The sequence below is a fragment of the Hippocampus comes genome, unplaced genomic scaffold (genome assembly GCF_001891065.2).
Source record: "Hippocampus comes isolate QL1 unplaced genomic scaffold, H_comes_QL1_v1.1 scaffold186, whole genome shotgun sequence".
NCBI classification, from domain to species: Eukaryota; Metazoa; Chordata; class Actinopteri; order Syngnathiformes; family Syngnathidae; genus Hippocampus; species Hippocampus comes.
The window spans coordinates 241,138-262,319 of NW_017806236.1; the positions used below are offsets into that span (position 1 = coordinate 241,138).

General features: G+C 43.0%; 1 protein-coding gene and 1 long non-coding RNA gene across 8 annotated transcripts; one reads left to right on the forward strand and one right to left on the reverse strand.

The window, feature by feature from the left end:
- Positions 1-1,762: 1,762 nt before the first annotated feature.
- Positions 1,763-20,014, forward strand: LOC109507600 (protein phosphatase 1 regulatory subunit 12A). Of its 7 annotated transcripts, none has more exons than XM_019857138.1 (26): positions 1,764-2,170; positions 7,234-7,364; positions 7,464-7,582; positions 8,574-8,730; positions 8,817-8,961; positions 9,057-9,131; positions 9,251-9,330; positions 12,014-12,219; positions 12,298-12,407; positions 13,369-13,575; positions 13,654-13,736; positions 13,837-13,926; positions 14,049-14,150; positions 14,555-14,593; positions 15,270-15,368; positions 15,446-15,536; positions 15,623-15,748; positions 15,839-15,941; positions 16,482-16,585; positions 16,666-16,725; positions 16,817-16,839; positions 16,924-16,972; positions 17,044-17,148; positions 17,525-17,575; positions 17,759-17,809; positions 19,071-20,014. In XM_019857138.1, exons 1-26 carry the CDS (start codon positions 1,895-1,897, stop codon positions 19,155-19,157), a joined length of 2,769 nt encoding a protein of 922 aa, XP_019712697.1. In that variant the 5' UTR covers positions 1,764-1,894; the 3' UTR covers positions 19,158-20,014. The 7 variants fall into 7 exon arrangements, with proteins under 7 accessions (XP_019712703.1, XP_019712704.1, XP_019712697.1 ...); XM_019857139.1 differs by having other exon boundaries at positions 13,381-13,575; XM_019857144.1 differs by lacking the exon at positions 17,759-17,809 and having other exon boundaries at positions 1,763-2,170.
- On the reverse strand, positions 19,700-21,091 carry LOC109507602 (uncharacterized). Its single transcript, XR_002166494.1, has 2 exons — positions 20,304-21,091; positions 19,700-20,216 (listed from the first exon to the last, which is right to left on the reverse strand). It is a non-coding gene; the product is annotated as an uncharacterized LOC109507602 (long non-coding RNA).
- Between the last annotated feature and the right edge of the window lie 91 nt (positions 21,092-21,182).

Genomic DNA, 21,182 nt, shown 5'->3' on the forward strand with positions numbered 1-21,182 from the left:
CTGACTTCTGGGAAGTGGGGGACACTGATCTTTAAAACGTTGCACATGACACAACTGCGCGCAAAATCAGGTACACTTGCACAAGCTCATAAGAACTAATCCACCAAATGTGTTAATGAAGATGATAACGTTCAGCTTTGATTCCCACTATCAAAACAAAATTAGTGGAATGATTATTGCATTTAAAAACAGGTCTTTGCACTTTATGCTATTTGCTTATCCATGACCTTATTTAAGATGATATTTAAATGTGTTGTGCCCACATAAAAAATCAGCAGCTTCTGACGTTCAAAAATCCTGGACAACTTATTTGGGGTTCATTCAGAGATGGGCACCTGTGGTCCTCAAAGGCCACTATACTGCATGTTTTAGATGTTGCCCTACTCCAACACACCCGATTCAACTGATCAGCTCACCATCAAGCTTTGCAGAAGCCTTATAATGATCCTGATCATTTGAATCTGGTGTGTTGGAGGAGGAAAACATCTAAAACATGCAGGATAATGGCCCTTGAGGAACTGAGTTGTCCATCCCTGGATTAATCAGAGGCACATTAAATGGTAGCAGGTGTGTGGTGACTCCCATTTAATACGAGTTCGAATTTGATTGGTTCATTCTATACACGGTCTCATCCCGAGTGAATAGAGTGTGTGCACACAGCCACTTGTTCCTCCATTGTTGTTTCAAATAGAGAAGAACATTTTGTTTGATTAATTATGAGGGATGTTCATTAACACTTTTTTTGAAGATAAGACAAGAAAACCTTTATTTGTCTCACAATGGAGAAATTCACAATTTACAGCAGTAAAATTTGGAGGGAAGAAAGTAGAAAAACATGGAAGTATTTGCATGCACAAAATAAATTTAAAAAATGAACTGTACAGAGTACATAATGCAATATGAGATATAAAATACAGTATAAGATATACCATAAGCATATATGCAACTGCATATATGCTGCATAAGGTGGCTGTGCTATTTAAAATGGGGGAGTGGGGGTGAGTCCAGCTTTTCAGGGGCGTCGATTCAGTAGCTTGACAGCAGTCGGCAGGAACGAGCGGCGGTACCTCTCCTTCTTGCAGAACCGGTGCATCAGTCTCTGGCTGCCCAGTGCTGTCAGGGTGGCCTGGAGGGGGTGGGAGTTTTACCAGTGTCAGTATTCACTCTTGAGGACTCACTGATCCTGAATAGGCTACTGTTACAATCAGTATGCCAAATAGATCAAAATTCAATTCAAATAATGAAGATAATGGTGAGCAAAGCCCTTTCTTTCTGACGCACATGATTAATGGGTCAAAACGCTACAGTGTCGCACCAACTACTGGCAAGGTTGACTACCATATTTTTTTATGTTGTTGTCTCAAGTACAAGTGGCTGGTATTCATTTTAGATACACTGAAATAAGGCTGTTGTGGGCTAGCTACCTGCCTCTCCCTAATATTTATTATTTGATGTTTTCTGTACAGCACTTTGGTACAGCTGCGGCTGTTGTGAAAGCGACGTTTCAAGTTGAGTTTATTTTTATTTCCCCTCTTGAAAAAACTGAGAAATTCAATTGATTGCAAACTTTTTACAGGCATTGAATATGAGAAGATAATTTGCTCTTGAAAATATTGTCTGCCGCACTTTTGATGTGGTGGCTAGCTACGCCCTTGATTTCAAGGGTTGTACTTTTTATTAGAAAGACCGTTTAGTAGAATTTCTGGATTTCCGAGGTGCTATGAATGCAACACCCGACTGCCACTCGTCATAAATTTGTCGTCAACTTTCAACAGCGTCACTTGGGGCGTCTCTCCACCAGGGGGCGCACCCCGGGAGAGGCTCCCAATCCAAGTCCATCCAAGCCACTTCTCCCGCACGATGAGCTGATTTGGTCCGGCACAGACGAGGGAAGATGGCGGCAACTGACCAGTCCCGGTCCGAATCTTCCAAACAGCGACGGCAGGATCAGCTGCAGCGATGGCTGGGCTCGGAGACAGACCGGACGGACTCGGAAGCTCGGTATACCGCGAGCAGCTCGGGCACTCGGCGGGCGAGGGTCCGCTTCGCCCAGGGAGCCGTGTTTATGGCCGCCTGCTCCGCCGGGGACCAGGAGGAGGTGGCGGCGCTTCTCCGCCAGGGAGCTGACATTGCCCACGCCAACAAAGACGGGCTGACGGCGCTCCACCAGGTCGGTCGAGTCAGTCTGGAAACTTTGAACATAACATTTGCAAAGTGGGAGAAACGACGTTTATAGCGCGCGCGTGTGTGTGTGTGTGAGGGGGAGAGTGTACAGCTGGGCTAATCGAAACATTTCCGTTAGCCGCTAGTGGCGCTTAAACTTCAGTCCATCACTTTGTTCTCTTTGGGTTGTGTTAAAAAAAAAATAGTCATTAGCAGCGCCATATGTGTCTTGCTTGAACACTCTGTCTCATTGTGACGCCTTTAACGTCACATTTGTAGCCAACGAAGATTTAGTTGGACTTTTTGGACGTGACAAGTCCCTAATGTAGTGTGCTGGTTGATTGGATTCAGTGACCTGTTTTACCAGCTGACTTAAATATTTTTTCACATTGTTCGTAGGGATTTTCGAAGCCAAAGCATATGTTTAAAATGAGAAAAGTCACAGCATTTAAACAGACAATTGCCAACTATGCATAGCACTGAAGATAAATATCTAAGTTGGCAGGACATTTGATTGTTCTGCCTGTCACTATACATCACTGGCAAAGATAATTGTATTTATTTTTTTGCCACCGAAGTTTAAGACCCTTTAAGTCAGATTGGGTTCGATCCCTCTGGTTTGGAATCACAGTTTGATTATCTAAAGCAACATATACACTATATTCTTTAAAAAAATCCTTGAGTTTAAAGACAAATGCTGCTGTTGTTCTGTTCCAGAAGCACTCTGGAAATACTCAACTGTCACACCAGCCCTCAGTGATGCACCGTTTCCCCTTTTACTGCCATGCATCATGTCATAAACACACCATTTGCCTTATAAAGTCCCCCCACAAGCATGGATTTAGCTGTAAAGTCTTTTTTTAGCTGTTGTCATAGTCTTTTTTTATTAGTTATTTCCAAAGCCAAAACATACAATTCAGCCAATCCCAAAACTCTCAGCAATACTAAAATGTTATATTACCAACTCAACGTGCGCTGATAATTTTTTGACCCAGCCACGATTTTTAAAAAGCCTAACCTGTTGATCCCTGTTGAATTTTTTTATTTGTTTATGCATTTTTTTTTTAATTCCCTTCCCAATTTCATTAACAACCAACAGCATGCTCCTTCAATGTTCCAACCATTGAACAGTACTTGCGAAACAATACAAACCGGTTGTTTGAACTGTACATGTAGTTCTCTCAAATAAAAATGAAAAGCCAGTTTGTCAGCTCACCGCAGGAGATTGTGGCTGAATTTTTCAGACCCCTGTGGAGGGAGATGAGAGCGGTGAACAACATTGGTTTTATTTTAAGGAATTAACCAATCACCGATTCCCCCAAAATTAAGACAATTGGCCCTGCCGATTGATCAGTGCACCCCTATAACTAACTTTTTGTTTACATATGCGTACACATATCCGCAAATATGTATCCACACGTACTGTATGAAACATATGCACACATATCCATTGACAAATTAATCAACGATAAGCTGTAGATTAGCTATAAAATCACTCTTTAAGTGTCTGCACCCTCAAAGATTGTTCTAGCCCACATTTGCTGGCCTGTGTGCACCCGATGATGTCATGCTCAGGGTGCTAAGCGGTGTTCCTGCCTCCTGACTGACTTGTATGGTGCAGATTGTGTGTGCCAACAATATTCTGCAAAACGTGCCCTCTTTTGGTCGAATCACACACATCACCCAGTGTGGTCCCGCCGCTGTGCTCCATCCCTTTCTCCAAGTGTTGCTCATCAGTTGCCAAGCGACCAGAATTAAATATAGTTGCACACACTCCAAACTTTCCGTCTCCTCCATCCAAAGCCTTCATGTCTTCTCCGCCATTTCTCTTCCCTCTGCCATCCCCTCCTCCGCCTTCTTTTCCCCCACTCTCCAATTCCCCATAGAGGGGACTTTGGGGAGTTCAAGATGAGGAAATGGAAAACTTTTCTTCCAACAGCAGGAGCTGCTGTTGTCCAAGGCGCGTTCCACAATGAGTCACTTGATGAGCGAGGGCAAGGAGGCTGCGCGTTGCCCCCCTCGAAACACACATGGGTGCCTCAAGCACCCTCTGTTCATTCATCCAGCCTGATTACTCACACTGCTGCCCATCTGGAGGTCTTTTATTCGATACACCAAACTGGCAGGCTTGATTGGAAATACAAATATGAGGACAAAAGCTTGCAACAGCTTTGTGATTTAGCCCAAAAGCAAAGCCTCTTAGGTGGCTTAAGACAGCCTGATGAGCAAGATTCAGCGTGGCTGCAGTGAGAAGCTGCGAAAGAGCAACAGTGCGGGGTGCTCATGTCCACTGAGTCTCGACTGGCCCAAAATTGGGGTCGCGGACAGGTTGCAAAAACTTAGATGAAGTCCTCGGCTTATGAAAGCACTGACATATGACATTTTAAGGTCACAAATGGCACACAATGTTGGCTACTTACTTGCTGGGTGGTATAAGAATTCTCCATCATGCTCAGTTACCGAATCCGTTTTTACATCTTATCTGCAGTACACCTTGTTTACACCTCCCACATTTTAAACAAATTTAAAGTTATTAAAACGCACTCTAAAGTGCATGTTAGTAAAACCCACAGACTTGTATATGAATTGACTAACAATCCCGCTGACTCACCATCGTGAGAAGTGAAGCCACTGACGGCCATCTTATGTTACCACTCGCTAAATGCGCCTAACTTGAATACATTGATTTTTCTGCAGCGTTTTCACATTATTTTCTGATTCTACGGCAAAAATGCCACGGTGTGTGGCCAAGGGTTGTACCAATAAGTCTGGGAGAAAAGGTACAACCACTCGCATTTCACCGGTAAGATTTTATGATAGATTTATTTTAAATTTCTCTTTCAAGGTATCAAGTGCTGCTCAAACGTTCGTCTGCATCATGTTGTCAGAACCTTCAACAATGAAATGAATGCAAAGCCCATCAGGAAAGAAAAATTGCTGTCAAATGCAAGCTTCTGTCAGTTGCAATTCACGATACCAAGAGAATGTCCTATGAATGGGCAATGCAAACAGCGAATGAAAAAAATACTAATTTCGGGTCTTGGCTGCATTGGTGAAACAGTCATCTCATGTGACAGGTGTCTATGATGAAACAAAATAGATTGTGCAAGCAATCATATAGACATGTCGACAAGTAGTGTCTCATATGGATTTCTTCTAAACAAAAATATTCAAGTTAAAGTAAAAAGTAGATTAAAATTACTCTAACAATTGAAATGTATCCAAAAAGTTACTTGAGAGATTGCAACTGTAGCTCGTTACTGCACGCCTGAGTTCACGATTTGGCGACGACAGTAAAATGTGACGACACAACCTTATAATCACTACTTTTAGACCCATGTTGAGCTGTTGCCTCATGCTTTTGAAGGCTTGACAACACATGGAGTCAACTAAAACTCAAGACTGCCAACTACTGAGGCCAGACTGCATGGACTGTCGCCATTATTACATGACTCAGATTTGTGAAATGCTGACAAAATGTTACGTGGCAAAAAAAAACAACATAAAACTGACTCCCATCAAACTCATTCAACAGATGTTGAGGCACTTTATTCTAATCAATGACATTGCAACTCGGTGACGGCACTTCCTGTGTTATTGACCTTTTGGGCAGGCAAGATGTGCAAAACTGTTTCCAGAGGATTTTTGGTTCAAGGCAAGGTATTTTAACTTGTAAAGCACCAGACAATTCAATGTGCTGCACAAAAAAAAAGAAAGAAAAAGATCCAGGCAGATTGTAAAAGCAAAACGGGGTATTTTAAAACAAACGACAGAATTTTAAACTTTGCATTATACATTGCATTACACAACATCAAGCCTATGTAGTGAGATATGATGACAAGGAAATTTAAAGTTAAACAAAAGAGGAGATATACAGATGTACACGAGGTTAAAAGTTGCAGTGCAGAATGAGTTTAAATGTGATTTGCAGCAGCACATAGAAAAGGCTCAAAGGTTACAACAACTTCTTCCATCCATCCATCCATTTTCTGATCCACTTAATCTTCACAAGGGTCTCGGGGGGTGTTGGAGCCGATCACAGCGGACTTCGGGCAATAGGCAGGGGACACCCTGAACCGGTTGCCAGCCAATCGCGGGGCACACAGAGACGAACAACCATCCGCGCTCACACATCAAGGGACAATTTAGAGTGTTCAATCAGCCTGCCCTGCATGTTTTTGGAATGTGGGAGGAAACCGGAATACCCGGAGAAAACCCACACAGGCCCGGGGAGAACATGCAAACTCCACACAGGGAGGCCGGAGCTGCGATTGAACCCACGACCTTTGCACTGTGAGGTCGACGCGCCAACCACTCCACCACCGGGCCGCCTTAGAACAACTTGTCATCACCAAATTTACTATTTGTCACATTATTCACTAGTACTTGTGACAGTAGCTTAAATGCGTCTGTATTGTCATTGTGCAGAGTACTCTGCAGTACAAATGAAATGCATCTAACCAGAAGTGCAGTCAAGTGTTATTTCCACGGTGCAATAGCAACTACAAGCATAACCAATACACGCCCGATCACAAGATTAGGTACGCCTGCTTAAACTAATGACATTCAATACAAGGCATTCTTGATCATTCTTGCTTTGTAAAAATAGTAATCATATTTTTTTGGGAATTCTAAATGGAGCCAATGCTGTGATATGATGAGCAGTAGAAAATTACCAAACAGTACCTCACAGTTCAACCAGACACAAGTTTAGGCCACAACATTGCCTTAGCTCGTGGAATTTACATTTTTCAATTACAAATATAAATGACAACATAGCAGTTCACAATGTCATGGTGTGAAATTGGGAAGAACAGCAACCCTAGATTTGCTCATTCACTCATGCGGCTTGTTGTTTTGCAATGTACTCGAGGGCTTTTTGCAGCCCGCTTTGCTGAAAGTAGACAAAACAAATTCATTGTTTATATGTTTCAAGATTACAGTATTTTTATAGATGGGTTTTAAGTTTAGGGTTTTTTTTTTCTTCTAGCAACAAACTAAAATGTCCCCTTGACCAACACACACTTCTGTATCTTCCTAACAAAGCAATACGCATTTGTCCTCTGGCAGGCCTGTATCGATGAGAACGCAGAGATGGTTCAGTTTCTGGTGGAGAGCGGGAGCAACGTCAACACAGGCGACAACGAGGGCTGGACCCCCCTGCACGCCGCGGCGTCTTCTGGCTTCCTCCAGATTGCCAAGTGAGTCTTGAACCCACTTAGTCCATCCACGTTGGGGTAGAGCCAGCTAGTTCAGGTGAGCTTCACACATGGGTGACTTGTTTGTGTGTCTTTTTGAAGGTACTTGATAGAACACGGTGCCCACGTCGGAGCGGTGAACTGCGAAGGGAAACTTCCTCTTGATGTGGCCACGGAGGACCCCATGGAGAGATTGCTGAAAGCAGAAATCAAAAAGCAAGGTGATGTGCTGACATGACACCATGTGGTTATAATGATGTGAAGACAGATAGACAGCGGCAAAATTCTGAGTTGTTGTCATAATTATAAATAATGTCTATGTACTGATGTCAAATGTTTGCCAAATTAAGTCTGGCTATTGTGGAGTACTAGTCCACTTTTTCTTTAGTTTTTTCGCAAGAAGAAAATGTTGCTGAGTTTCTTAGGGATGGAACAGCAGGCCCCAGGCCCTGTTGCTTCTTTCTCCCTTGTTGCCACGATCTTAGAGAACAAATTGATTTTTTTTTTTGTGTGTGTGTGTGTGTGTGTGTGTGTGTGTGTGTGTGTGTGTGTGTGTGTGTGTGTGTGTGTCTGTGATGCTGCATCTTCTAAATACAACATGGCGTAAACAGAATATCCCTTCCGGACATCATAATTATTAGATCATAATAAACTTCTTTGTCCTTAGTAGTGAAAGCAAGTGATACTAAAATACAGACTTTTTTTGTATGTGTGTGAAATTGTGGTTGTGTGGAAAGGCACTAAATCTTAAAGGGATACTTTACTTTTACAGCGATTTTCAGCAGTTTAAAGTTAATATTTTGTCTATCATGATTTTGACAACTTCACTATTTTTCATAAACAATGAACACATTCAAAAACGCATTTTGCCCCTTGCCGTTGGCTGAAAATGACATCACATGTGCTCAGGGCTCCGGTAACAACCAATCACGGCTCATGTGAAGTTCGCAAAATCGTGTCGTGACTAACAACAAAATTGCATTGCTAGCCTGAAGAGGGAGCTGATTTTTGCCCACACTGAATAACTATTGTTGTTTTTGTATTGGACTCTGAATGACGTAATCTCTCACCACATTTCGAATCAGTTCTTTATTTAAAGCCCTGAGTTAGTCATTGAAAGTTGATTATGGTATGTTGGTCTCTGTTTATTGACAGGTTGGAAATGGATGTATTCAGTCATTGCTTGAACTGAATTGTGTGTTCACGTTGTAGGTATCGATGTGGACCAGGCCCGAAAAGAGGAGGAGAGGATCATGCTTCAGGATGCCAAGGCGATGCGAGAAGGTGGCAGCATTCTGACCCCTCACCCAAACACGAAGGCAACAGCTCTGCATGTTGCGGCAGCCAAAGGATACATCGAAGTTTTAAAGTGAGGTTCTATTTGCGCGGGTCAAAACCTGTGTTCTGGCCCTCTTGAGTTCTTCATGTGGTCTCCCTTTGTCTCCCGTGGACCAGGGTGCTGCTAGAATGTGGGGTGGATGTGGACTGCCAGGATGTCGATGGTTGGTCACCCCTGCATGCAGCGGCCCACTGGGGGCAGGAGGAGGTGTGCACGCTGCTGGCAGACCACATGTGTGACATGAATGCTGTCAACAACGTGGTGAGCAGTTTACAAGCAATCTTTTCTCGACATTTACCGCCTGACGTGTGAAGCCTTTGCTTAGGACCCACCCTGCGCTGTGAATGTCCTTGTAGGGCCAAACACCTTTAGATGTTGCTGATGAGGACCTAGTGGACACACTGGAGGAGCTGCAGAAGAAACAGAATGCAGTGAGTGTGCCCGCGCGCAGGCGACACAACTCTTATTCTGTCAGATGAAACTGATATGACTGATAATGCTCGAGCTCCGAATGTCCTCTGTGTTTATGTATGTTTATATTCCTCTTCAGCTACGCACCGAGAAAGAGAAGCAGACTCCTGTCATCGAGACCAGCCTGCAAACCTCCACTGTACCAGTACGCACACGCAGGTTAGTGTCATTTGTCTGCTGGCTTGCTGCCGTGGCATTGTGCGGGCACATACCTAAAATGAACCTGAGTAACGGCACTCGTAGACCACAAGAGTGCTAATGAGATCCAATACAAGAGATGCATCAAAAATAATGCCTCTACCAGTAGATAATCTGTCATATTCAAATATGGCAACTAAAATATGAGAAACACCTTTCTGTATGATGCAGTGTCGCTTGACACTGCGGCAAACTACAACCCCAGTGATGAATATTGTGAAGGTCTTTAAGAGAGTCCTCTGCTTGCTAAATGTAAACCGCTCCATGACTCCTGTTTGTGAACCAAAACATTGCAAACCGAAGTAACGTTTCGCATTTTCATAGAATGAAAATGGGAGTAATTGCTAACACTATTGCCAGCGAGCTCTCTGGTTTTGTGGTCAAAGGTGGAACCTGGGCTCACACTCGCTGGCTGGGACCTAGCTTGGGCCTGCTAGCTAGATGTTGCTAGCTTCCGCGGAAGGACTGCTTCAATGCCATTCCATCCCCCCAGGGCCCCCCCCCCCCCTTGTCTCTGTTTGCGTGCACTATGAGTGTCTATGGGTGTTGAGAAAAGTGCTATATGGCTCAAATTTTGTTTATTATTAGCATGGTACAAATAAAAATAGGTTGAGACAAGCATGAACACCATTCTCGGGTATGTTTGTTTGTTTGTTTTTAACAGTAATGCAGTTAGGCTTCCTGATAACAGTACTGCATGCAAGCAGTTTGGATTTTATTTGGAGCCGTACTGAGACATAATGTAGGGGGGGGATGTGTAATGCACGGAGCTAATGGTGTATACGCCGCACCAGAAAGGCACTACTGAGTCTTCTATGGTCATGCGAAGACGAATGTAAATAGTGCACTGAGAATGGGGGGGGGTTCCCTTGAAAATGTTTGTTCAGAAACCGTTCCACTGTAATCCTGGGGTACCTAAATCCAGCCTCGGGGCCATTTACAGTACACAGCTATTATTTATTTATGTGGGCCCCCAGGGGAGGGGGGCTACAGCATATTGTAAAATCCAAATTGAACATGACCCACATCAAACCGTGACAAAGGAGGATTAAGGTCCCACAGAAAAAAAATACAAAAGGCTGTCCTACATTGGATTGGGTTTAGCCTATTTACTAAACAAATGGTGAAGAATATTAAAATAGCATGGCAATTGATATTATGTTCACTTAGATTTGTAGAGACTTCTCAGTCCTACATATCGCATCAGAATAACTCTGGATGGTGTTTCATTACAGGTCAGGGGTGGGGGAGCTTTATCCATTAACAAAATAGTGGAAAATGTAAAGATTTGTTAGACATTAAACCACTTGTTGAGTCCAAATTAATGGTTCGTAAACATTGCCCGTTTCCAACATTCCAAGACGACTGTAACTTTGCCTGTGTTGTATTGCTTCAAATGATAAACAATATGATTTGTCCACACTGGGTGACGTAGGTGGTACCTGATCTTCCCATATTTTTCATATCATATTTCATGTGAACATGCACACAAACCTGAGTCGACTCATCCTAAATACTAACCAGTTGTGACAGTGCTTTACCATGAAGGTGTTGAGTCAGCAAAGATCTCATGAACAGGTTGGACTTGCTTTGTTGTGCGGGCCTCCTCAAGTCACTGAATTTACATCTTGCGCACAGTGCATTGAGAAAGTATTCACGGTGCCTCACTTTTTCCACATTTTATGTTACAACCTCATTCTAAACTGGAATTTTTTTCCTCAAAATTCACACACACACAATACCCCTTAATGACAACGTGAAAAAGTTTTATTTATTTATTGTTCACAAATGTATTAAAAATAACTCAACTCAGAAATCACATGATCATAAGTATTCACAACCTTTTCACTGAAGCTAGAAATTTAGCTCAAGTGCATCAGGTTACCACTGATAATCTTTAAGAAGTTCCTACAATTTATTTGGAGTCCACGTGGTAAATTCAGTTCAATGTACCTTACATGATTTGGGAAGGCATACACCTGTCTTTATAACGTCACAGTTCGTGCCAGTGCATAAACCGAGGATGAAGTCACAGGAATTGTCTGAATTGTCTTTTTTTTTTTTTTTTTTTTTTAGGTGCATCCGTATCCATTGTCAACAAATGCAAAAGCTGGATTAAAATTTGTGTGCATTAACAACGATAGTTAAAAATATAAACTACAACGTATTTCACTGGACTTCTGGATTTTGTCTTGGATTCTGATTGCACAATTATGTGCTCCGGGTTTCATCAACCCTTTGACAAGTAAAGTCCTAAATATTGAATACGATTTCATACCATGTTGACATGACATACTACTGGTAAAGATTCAACATTGGAAGTATTTTGATATGGACAAATGATCTCAAGAATCTCGTGACAGTGAGGCAGACATGCGAGCCATTAGTTTGCAGTGGTGCCCACAATAAACTGTTTATTTTAAAACTAATAATACATAATGTAAATCCACTGTAAGCATAATCATCTTTAAAGTCAGAATTGGCGATACTATCCAGTTGTACTTAATGCGGTTGTTGCAGAGTGAAGTTTCACTGTGCTTAACCAGCTTAAGTCTCACACGTGTTGATTGGTGAGTGCTTCTTGTAATTGGCTGCACATGGAACTGATTAGCTTTCGGCATGCCACCTGTGTCTCCTCGCCCAGGACTTCAATCTCGCGCATGAGTAGCAAGGAAAAAATCTGCCTCCATGAGCGGGAGAAGCACCCGCCACCTGCCTTGCAGAGCAGCCCCACAGAGGACGAGGAGGACGAAGGCCGGGCCTCACGGAGCCTGTCGCAAAGTCAGCCCAAAGCCTCCAGCAGCTCCAGCTCGGAGGAGGAGAGCGAATCGGAGAGTGACGCAGAGTCTGGTGAGAGAAGTTAACCACTTATGAATTAAATTGCAATTCATGAGATTTATCTTATCCTTGACCTTTGCATGAGTGCAGAAAAAGCAAAAAACAGAGAGATCATAAACAACTTGAACAACAAACGCAACACCAGCAGCCTCCTTCCGACTGCCATGCCAGTGGGCACCACTGCAAACCAAGTCAAAAAGGTACAATGTGCAGTCATTTATATTAGGACATCGGTCTACAACCTGTGCCCCCCCCCCCCAATCCTTCTGCTGTGCTACTCTGTGACTTGAGGAAAATAAGGTGTTGTTGTTTTTTTAGTAATGTAATTCCGAGTTTGATTATTGTGTTCGACTGGTTAGCACATCGGCCTCACAGTGCAGTGGTATAGGGTTCCATTGCGGCTCTGGCCTTCCTGTGTGGAGTTTGCATGTTCTCCCCGTGCCTGAGTGGGTTTTCTCCGGGTAGTCCGGTTAATGTAACACTCTAAATTGTCCCGAGGTGTGAGCGCGGATGGTTGTTTGTCAATGTGTGACCTGTGAGTGGTTGGCAACCAGTTCAGGGTGTACATCGCCTACTGACTGAAGACTGCTGGGATAGGCTCCAGCGATCAGAAAATGGATGGCTTGTAACATTAAAATAAAATGTTGATACATTTTCCTACTCAAAATATGCATCATGAGTGGCTACAAATATGAATGAAAAGTTTCTGAAGAAAACAATGTTTATTGGTATGTGCTAAATAAAGTTATATTAAAAAGCATCACGCACACACAAAATTGTGCTGTATGCTTAAGTTCAAGGGGCAAAAATCACATTTACCAGATAACATTCTAATGAGCCCTTTGAGAATTTGTGTTTAAGGGCTGTATAAATAAATGTGACTTGACCAATTGGCTATTTTGAAAATGTACTGTGTATTTTAAAGGGTTAATTCAAATGGTCCTTTTTTTTTAGGCAGGCAGCATTTTTGGTTTGCCGCAAGTGGATAATTTTAGTTTGCCTTCAACTTCATGAATTGGACGGCTCAAATAGACATTGACTTATTTGAATGTAACTATCAACCAAGCTTGCTTTTTTAAGAGTTAAAAAGGTTTCTTGCTACATGCAGAAACTAATTGTGTTCTCCGTATACATTTCATGAATGCAATACGAACGTTTTAGCTTGTTCAACAGGAGCCAGGCAAACCCATCGTCTCTGAGGCGCCCGGTTCGTGGAGAACATCACTGAGGAAGGCAGGCAGCTCGGTGACTCTGGGTTCAGCTGGTCTGTCTGACTCCATCCCAGACCAGAACAAGCCTCCAGAGTCAGGGCTGGGGATGACCCGCTCAGCCTCCAGTCCCCGTCTCAGCTCTGAGACTGAGCCCAAGGTATGAAATGCAGCCTCGGTCTTTGTCCATCTTTGCACACTGTTGTTGTTTTCTAAACGAATCATCTGTTCTTCACAGGAACCAAGACTTGCCCGGGTTCCACCTATTCCAACAAGGAGACTCTTTAGTATTCCAGACAGTAGTTCTGACAACTCCAACAGGTCAGTCTTTACTCCTACGCTTTCCTGCACTTGTGACCAGCATGCTTTTTTTTTTTTTCCTCACCGCATTCGTCCCCATTGTTCACCTCGTCTCTGTCAGTTGGCTGAGTCGTAGCTCGTCCTACACCCGCCGCCTTCACAGCCAATCAGGGAATGATCTCACTAGCTCCAACCCCTGTTTGCCCCGCAGGTTGGTCATGGACACCCGGCCTATATTTGTGTGCAGTGCTCGTGCTTATTTTGATAATGTTGCACCTTATCACATCTTGTGTGTGCTTCAGTTTAGAGGTCTTATTTTGGTTTCATTTACAGCTCTTCTTACGGAAGGAGACTGGATGAAGCCAGTGTGAACTCAAGTAGCACAGGAACAAGCACATCTGGACTCAGTCGCCTTAACAGTGCATTGGCACAGAGGTGTGTATTGAATCTTCCTTAGGCTTGAGCTATAGTTTTTGTCGTGGGGGGTGCGAAGTCTGAAAATTCTTTTCCCTCCCTGCTGAGCTGATGATCGAAATTATTAAACCCGTCTGTATTCATTAAACGAATTCTATCAGAGCCGCACACTGTGATTGTGACGTGAAACACTATGTCCAATTAAGAGGCTTGTGCGGTTGCCAGACACAAAAAGAGAAGCAACGGGCTGCGGTCAATGTTAGTACAATGTGTCCCAAGTCATTCACAGCAATAAAAATGACAATTTTCAATCGCAATACACTGTAGTTACCAGGCAAGCTCACAGTTGTCATCTTTTATGAGTACTTTTTGTGGGAGGTGAATATTTTTTTTTTTTTTTTTTTTTCTCCCCCCTCTTCCCCTCTTGGAAAAAATGTCCTGTGGCGTCATGCTGCCTCTCAAAGGTCAGTTTGGGTATTACGACTGACATGTGCATAGAGTGCTGTGTTGGTCATCTTGAGTACAAGATGCACAGTCGGAGCAGTAAGCATGGTGATATGATCCTCTTCATGTGTAAGATATATTAAAAATAGCTTTGTTAGGGCTGCACAATGTATCAAAAAAAAATCTATCAAGGTAATGACCTATGGATTGTGCATGTGGCAAAGAGACATGCAATATTTATTTATTTGAGGGAATTGTGTGCTTTTGTCTGACTTTGACCCGTCAGATGCAACTTAAATGCGCACCACCACTCAATAGTTGGACATTAACCTAGTGGAACTACAATTAGCTGAGAATACATTGAAACTTTTGCCGCATGAAAAAAGGTAGTTTTCATTTGATAAAAAAATATAATTTCCCAAGGTACCTGTACATGTTAAAAGTTGAAAAATCGCTGTAGTCAACATCCATATCGCATGTTTTTTTCCAATATCGTGCAGCCCTTCTCTGTGGGTACCCTACTTTAATTGCCAATATGACCCTTGGTGAGGAGTTAGAGCACCACCTGTTGCTTTCTCATGCTTGAGTCTTCTAAAACCTTGTCATGTGCATATGTAGGATCACAGCTGGACTAAGAGGAAATATCTTCACCTCAGCGTGATGTCATAACATGTTTTTATATCTCTATATCTTTAGACTTCCTCAGGAACAGACTAAGGATCAGTCAACATTGGACACTAGCTCCAATCCTCAGAACACAACCGGCCCCGAATCAGAGACCAAGCAACGGCGAAAGTGAGTGAACATAATAATCCATTGAACCGTGTTATTGGTGCTACATTGGCGATTAACCCGATTTTTGGTACATTTAGGTCCTATCTAACACCAGTTCGGGATGAGGAGGCAGAGGCACAGAGGAAAGCTCGCTCGCGACACGCACGGCAGTCTCGTCGCTCCACTCAGGTACATTGCAGCTCAAAAGACTACAGGATGCATGACTGCACCGCTAGCTATGAAGTCTTAGGCTAATGTCACTCTGTGATCAAAAGGGGGTGACGCTGACAGACTTGCAGGAAGCTGAGAAGACCATGAAGCAGCACAACAAAGTGAGAGAAAAGGAGGAAGATGAGAAGGAAAAAGAGAGAGAGGCAAAGTCTAAGAAGGGAGAGGAAGGGGTGAGACGGTTTTCCTGTTGAATAAGCAGTTTTCAATGCAGCACTTCATGTCATGTGACCTCACAATGCCATGAAAACTCGGATCTGCAGGAGGTGAGCTGGAGGTCTCGAATAGCAAGCCTGCAGAAGTCCGACCTGCTGGGTCTCACGCAGCCCACCGGCACCCCGCGCCCTCAGACCACCGATGGCAGAGGTAGATGTCTCCATTTGTCTTTCCTAACTAAACTACTCAGCGTGCTATGACCCTGACACACAAAGTATTGAGATTGACTTTTTTTTTCCTCCCAAAGTCCTTCCCATGTATTATTTTAAATCTGTTTTACAATCTATCTGATTATGCATAAATGTTTGGGTCTCTTAGGTTACACGTGCTAAAATAAAGGCAAATAATCCATGAGTTAGACTTTTAGGCGTTTACTACAACTTCACAAAATGTTAGCAAACGTGTGGCGTAAACAGAAGTCACAAATCAGATTACAATGCAAACCATTCACATCACTTCATGTTTCATGAAGCGATATATAAACGTGGACTGCATTGAATTTATCTAAACACTATATTTTAATAAAATATACAGAGTAAAAAATCCCTCTGACTTAAGCAGAAGCTTTTATCCCCAAAACAGCAGCTTTTACGATTTGAAAATTGCATTCTGCTACATTGCAATGTCGATTCAAATTCAATTGTTCAGCTTTGTGAAGTACTTTGCTTTAAACAAATGGTTACATTCCAGCGACTGAGGCCAGCGCCGGGGAGTACGAGACTGAGCGATGGGCCCTGGAGCGCAGGGAGAGGAGACAAGCTCGAGCCAGGAGGAAGGCCCAGAGGAGCGGAGAGGTATATTTAGTTCTTGATGGAATAGAAAAGATAACAGCACCTGGGAAGGGTTTTATTGAAAAAAATACTGTCATCTCAAGCTTGATGACAATGATCCCAGCGGGGAAGAAGAATTCTCCAGCAGCCGGCTGGATCTGCAGGTGCGTGTGCTTTTTTTTTTTTTTGGGTCTCAACGGACCCCTAACTAAAGACACCACTCATAACTTGTCGGCCTGTCTCCTCTGTTTACAGTCAGACCAGCTCTCGGGTTCCAGGTATGACTCATACTTTTGATATGTTTCCTCCTCCTGTCCGCACTACAATGGATGCGTCTCTCACATCCACTCTCGTCCACTCAGGTCCAGTGTGCACTGTAATGAGGGTGGAGAGAGCAAGGATTTCAAAAAGGTCAGCAAACAAGTTCTTTTCATTTATTTATTTTACACTTGTTATAAACGTGTCGGTGCTCATGGTTGCAGCTTTTTGAGGAGGTGACCAGAGAAAACAGCCAGCTGCAGTCTCAGCTACAGGACACGCAGAGGATTGTCAGCCAGACCAGGCTTGATCTCGAAAAGGCCACACAGGTGCCAAAGCAAGAAACGCATCCACACGCTAATTTAGCGCAAATAACACATGCAGCAAAGCATTTACACTGTGACGGAAAGCACACGAGTTCTGCGAGGATGCCAAAACTGCTCACATACTGAATTGAAGTTAGTAAACCAATTCCACTAAAATTTAACCCTTTCCGGGACAGCGGTTACTGCTGCAGACAGCTTATCGGGTTATCGTTATTAGTGCATGAAAGGGTTAAATACATTGATTTGTTCACAAATATGCTTCTCCTTTGACCCAAGATTCCGCTATATTTCAACAATATCAGGATGTGCATGTAATTCCAACACTTAATATGATCGTCTCAAAGTTCTATCATTGTTTACGCTCTTTGTTCCATTCCAGAGACAAGAGCGCCTCACTGACTGTTCAGCTCTGCTGGACCTCGAGAGAAAGGTACGGCATCCGCACCGTTCTTTTTTTTTCCTCGTTTTGTGGCCTTCCTCTGCCTCACTACTGCCACTTCTCTGCTCTCACTGTTGACACTCCACCTCTTCCAAAACCACTCCGCACCGCTCACTCAACTTTGACGGTGCCTCGTCACTTGCACTCCACCTTGCGTGTTCCCTGACACTGTAGGACCGCAGGATGCTGGAGCGGCGGATGGCAGATCTGGAGGAGGAGTTGAAGGTGAGCACTCGCGTGCGCTTTGCATGCTACCACTTGGTTAGCTTTGCTTTAGCTTGTTCCGTTCAGCTGCCTCGTGGGCATGATTTTCAGCTGGATTTGATTCACTTTTGAAGTGCAACCTGCAATGTGACAAATGGCTGCCATCGTTGAATTTTCTAAAATGTGTATTGAGCGCTTCGAACGTCTCTAAAATCCTTCATAACAAATTCTCAAGCGCTGCCCTTTTCAACAAATGTTCCATTTGTGCTTATTTGAGTCAGGTTTTTAGGGCAAGTTTGAAACGTTTGATTTGGAGAACCCTTTTGGCCCATACAAGTTTATTGGCGGATATTTTCAATTGAAACTTGTCAGCCATTTGGAGAAGACATATTGAGAAACTATCAAGTTATCGGCATTTTTTTTTTTAAATCCAAAATTGCAACAGGCGATACCACACACTGGTCATTTCACAGAATCCCCTCATTCATTTTAGAAAATTCTTGGTGCATTGTACTTGGGGTGAAGTGGCGATTCCTACCAGAGGAAGCATTTTTACACACATTTTTGGGGAAGATCTTGTCACATTGCTAGTACAATACAAGAGCTGATTCAGAAATTATTTTTTTCAGTTGATCATCCAGCGCATTCAAAGTGGTTCACCTGTATTGCAGATTTATCAGTTAATGAGTTAAACACACACATTCCCATGTTGTAAAACATGTTTTAAATAATCTCTATGAACGGGTCCTTCATTTCACAGCGGATTTTTTATTTCTTTTTTTAATAAATAATAAACGGCCATTTCCTTGAGCCTCAGTCAGGTGGCTTCTTGATTGGCTCCGTTCTGTTCCACGTCACAATTCCTACTCATGACTTGGGAGTCGTTGGTTTTCCTCACATGTGAAGGTTTTTGGTTGTAAATGTTGAACACGTTTATTTCACTCATTCACGGTCAGCCATTTTTTTTTAGACTTTTTTTTTTAACCCTAACTCTGGAGGGTGGGTAATGTGTGGAGTCTAAAGACGTATGTACATGTCTCACCCATGACCCGAATGAGGGGAAAAACAGTTTAGCGTCAGCATAGTGTCAGTGTCATCAGCAGGTTGAGATAGACCATGTGGCTGTGTGTATTCAATTTTATAGAAGGTGAACTAAATTTCACTTGGAATAGGTTGTCGTGCTTTTAGGTCCATACTGAAATTTCACCCAAATGCTGACTATCCCGGACTTTTTGTGAGTCGTGTCCATCCCAACATAATGAATCTGACTTTTTACCACCAGGTTCTGGGTGACCTGAGAGCAGACAACCAGCGGCTGAAAGATGAGAACGGAGCACTGATCCGCGTCATCAGCAAACTCTCCAAATAGACAGAGATGGGACAAGCCACAGAAAGCAGGGACCCTCCTTCTATTCTGCCGCCTCCTCCTCCATCCAATCCCTCCACACACATTCCACCCAAAGCCAAAGAGCAAGAGGGGGGGACAGCCAAATGTTGACTTAGCTTGTGATGCCTTTCAAACAGCTGGAGTGGCTTTTGTGTGCCTTGTTGTGTCTATCACAGGAAGCATTTTTGCATGACTGATGGGTCCCACAGATGCGGAAATGTCCACATTGGAGGGGGCGTGCACACTCCTACCTGTCTTTTGATGCCGCACGAGGCCGATTGGTCTTAAATCCCCCCACATGGTATTTAATTTTTGTGAACACATTGCATCTCACATTCACACGTTTGTCTTGCTGGCCGTCCTGAGCTCGTGTTAACAGGCAGGAAAAGTTGGTTTCTTCAAGATTCAGCCAAAAGCGGTCTTCTCACTACATGCAAGTGTTTGAACCCACCTACCTCTCCACCTATGCACCCCTGCACTCCCTTTACTCCTATGTGTTTGTTTGTTTTTTTGACTATACACACACACACTCACACACTCCATGCTCTTAAATGAAAAGACCAGAGAACCAGGTCAAGGCACTTTATTCTCTGCAAAGCAATAAAAACAATTGCTGTTCAGTTGAAGCCTGTTAAAGCTATGAATGTATTTTTTATCATTGATAAAAATATAAATGTCATAGTTTTTCATTGTAAATTTCTCTTCCAAGAGAAAGTTTTTTTTTGTATATTACATGTGTATAAATATTAGTCCTCCATACCCTTTTTGAAGTAAACCATCATGTAGCCTTCCTTCACATGTTTTTCTAATATATTAAAATGGATGTCTGCACCCTAAAAGAAACCTAGTGCCTGGTTTTAGATGTACGTGGAGAGGACTTAAACATCACGATGGAATTCCCTCATTCCCAAACATGGTCTAAATCATGTTGCCTAACTTGTAATTTGTGGGTACCTGGTTTACTGCGCTTTTGTTCGCATGCACCCTGTGCATTGTTCTTTTTTTAATAGCGTGGCATTTGGTCACACTGGAGCAGTCGTTCTGAAAAGAAGAAACTTATTTACAGTTAAGTGACAAAGATGTGTTACTCTCAGGGGGTGGACACCATGAGGTACGGAGTCTTCTAACCTTTTGTGCGTGAAGATCCATCAGTTTTTATCTCATGAGAGCCAAGTAGCGGATCACTGTCCTGCAGGCTAGACAACAAGCAGAGCTCCTAATAAGGAAGGAACTCTCTGTAAATATCCCGAAGGTCTGAGAAAGGCAGGGGAGCAAGGAGGAAGAGGGAAGCGGATGGATCGCGGCCTTATATGGACAAAGCGTTGCTTTTCCCAGGGTTTGTGCATCCAACCTCCGTCCACCCTCTTTGCAGTTTGGCGACAAATGTTGCACAAATGGCTCCTCGGCGCCATCAAGAGGTCCACCAGATGTTGCGCTTTGGTCTAAGTGGGTCTCGTGCCCTGCGGATAAAAATCACACAACACTCCTGCGATGATGATGATGATAAAATAGTTGTTTCCCTTGGAAGTTCAATGAATGTATGTGTATGCGTTATTTAAAAATGGATGTTACGCAAAAACATTTTGTTGAACTTTGTGCATTTCATCTCTAATCCTCGCGGCTACTGATCAAGTGGAATTCTGCACTTTTCGTCCAGTGCACTTCATAGGCTCCAGGTTCAGCAAAGATTGTTTTAGTAAAATTGAGGATGGTCTCGTTGGGCATATGATTAAAAGCAGCTCTCTGATCCGAACACTAACGTACCATGTTTGATGCATATAAAATGACCATCATTTTAAATGAGCTTTAAGAGTGAAGAATCTCCAGTTATAGAACGTAGCTTTGTCGTTGATAAACAGTGCACCCTAACTATGATTACAGCAATCTATAGATCGATTAAAAAAAAATCTTTTTGTAAGCACAAAAAGCCAGTTTGGAATTGTTTAAAAACATTCAAATAGGTGAGTTTTTCTACGAATAACGGGGGGGGTATATTGATGGTGCATC

Excerpts from the sequence above, each read along its gene's own strand:
- LOC109507600 (XM_019857138.1), top strand. The coding sequence starts at position 1,895 with ATGGCGGCAACTGACCAGTCCCGGTCCGAATCTTCCAAACAGCGACGG. Across the intron at positions 9,331-12,013 it reads GTACCAGTACGCACACGCAG|GACTTCAATCTCGCGCATGA; the intron begins GTTAGTGTCATT and ends CTCCTCGCCCAG. Across the intron at positions 15,942-16,481 it reads TCAGACCACCGATGGCAGAG|CGACTGAGGCCAGCGCCGGG; the intron begins GTAGATGTCTCC and ends GTTACATTCCAG.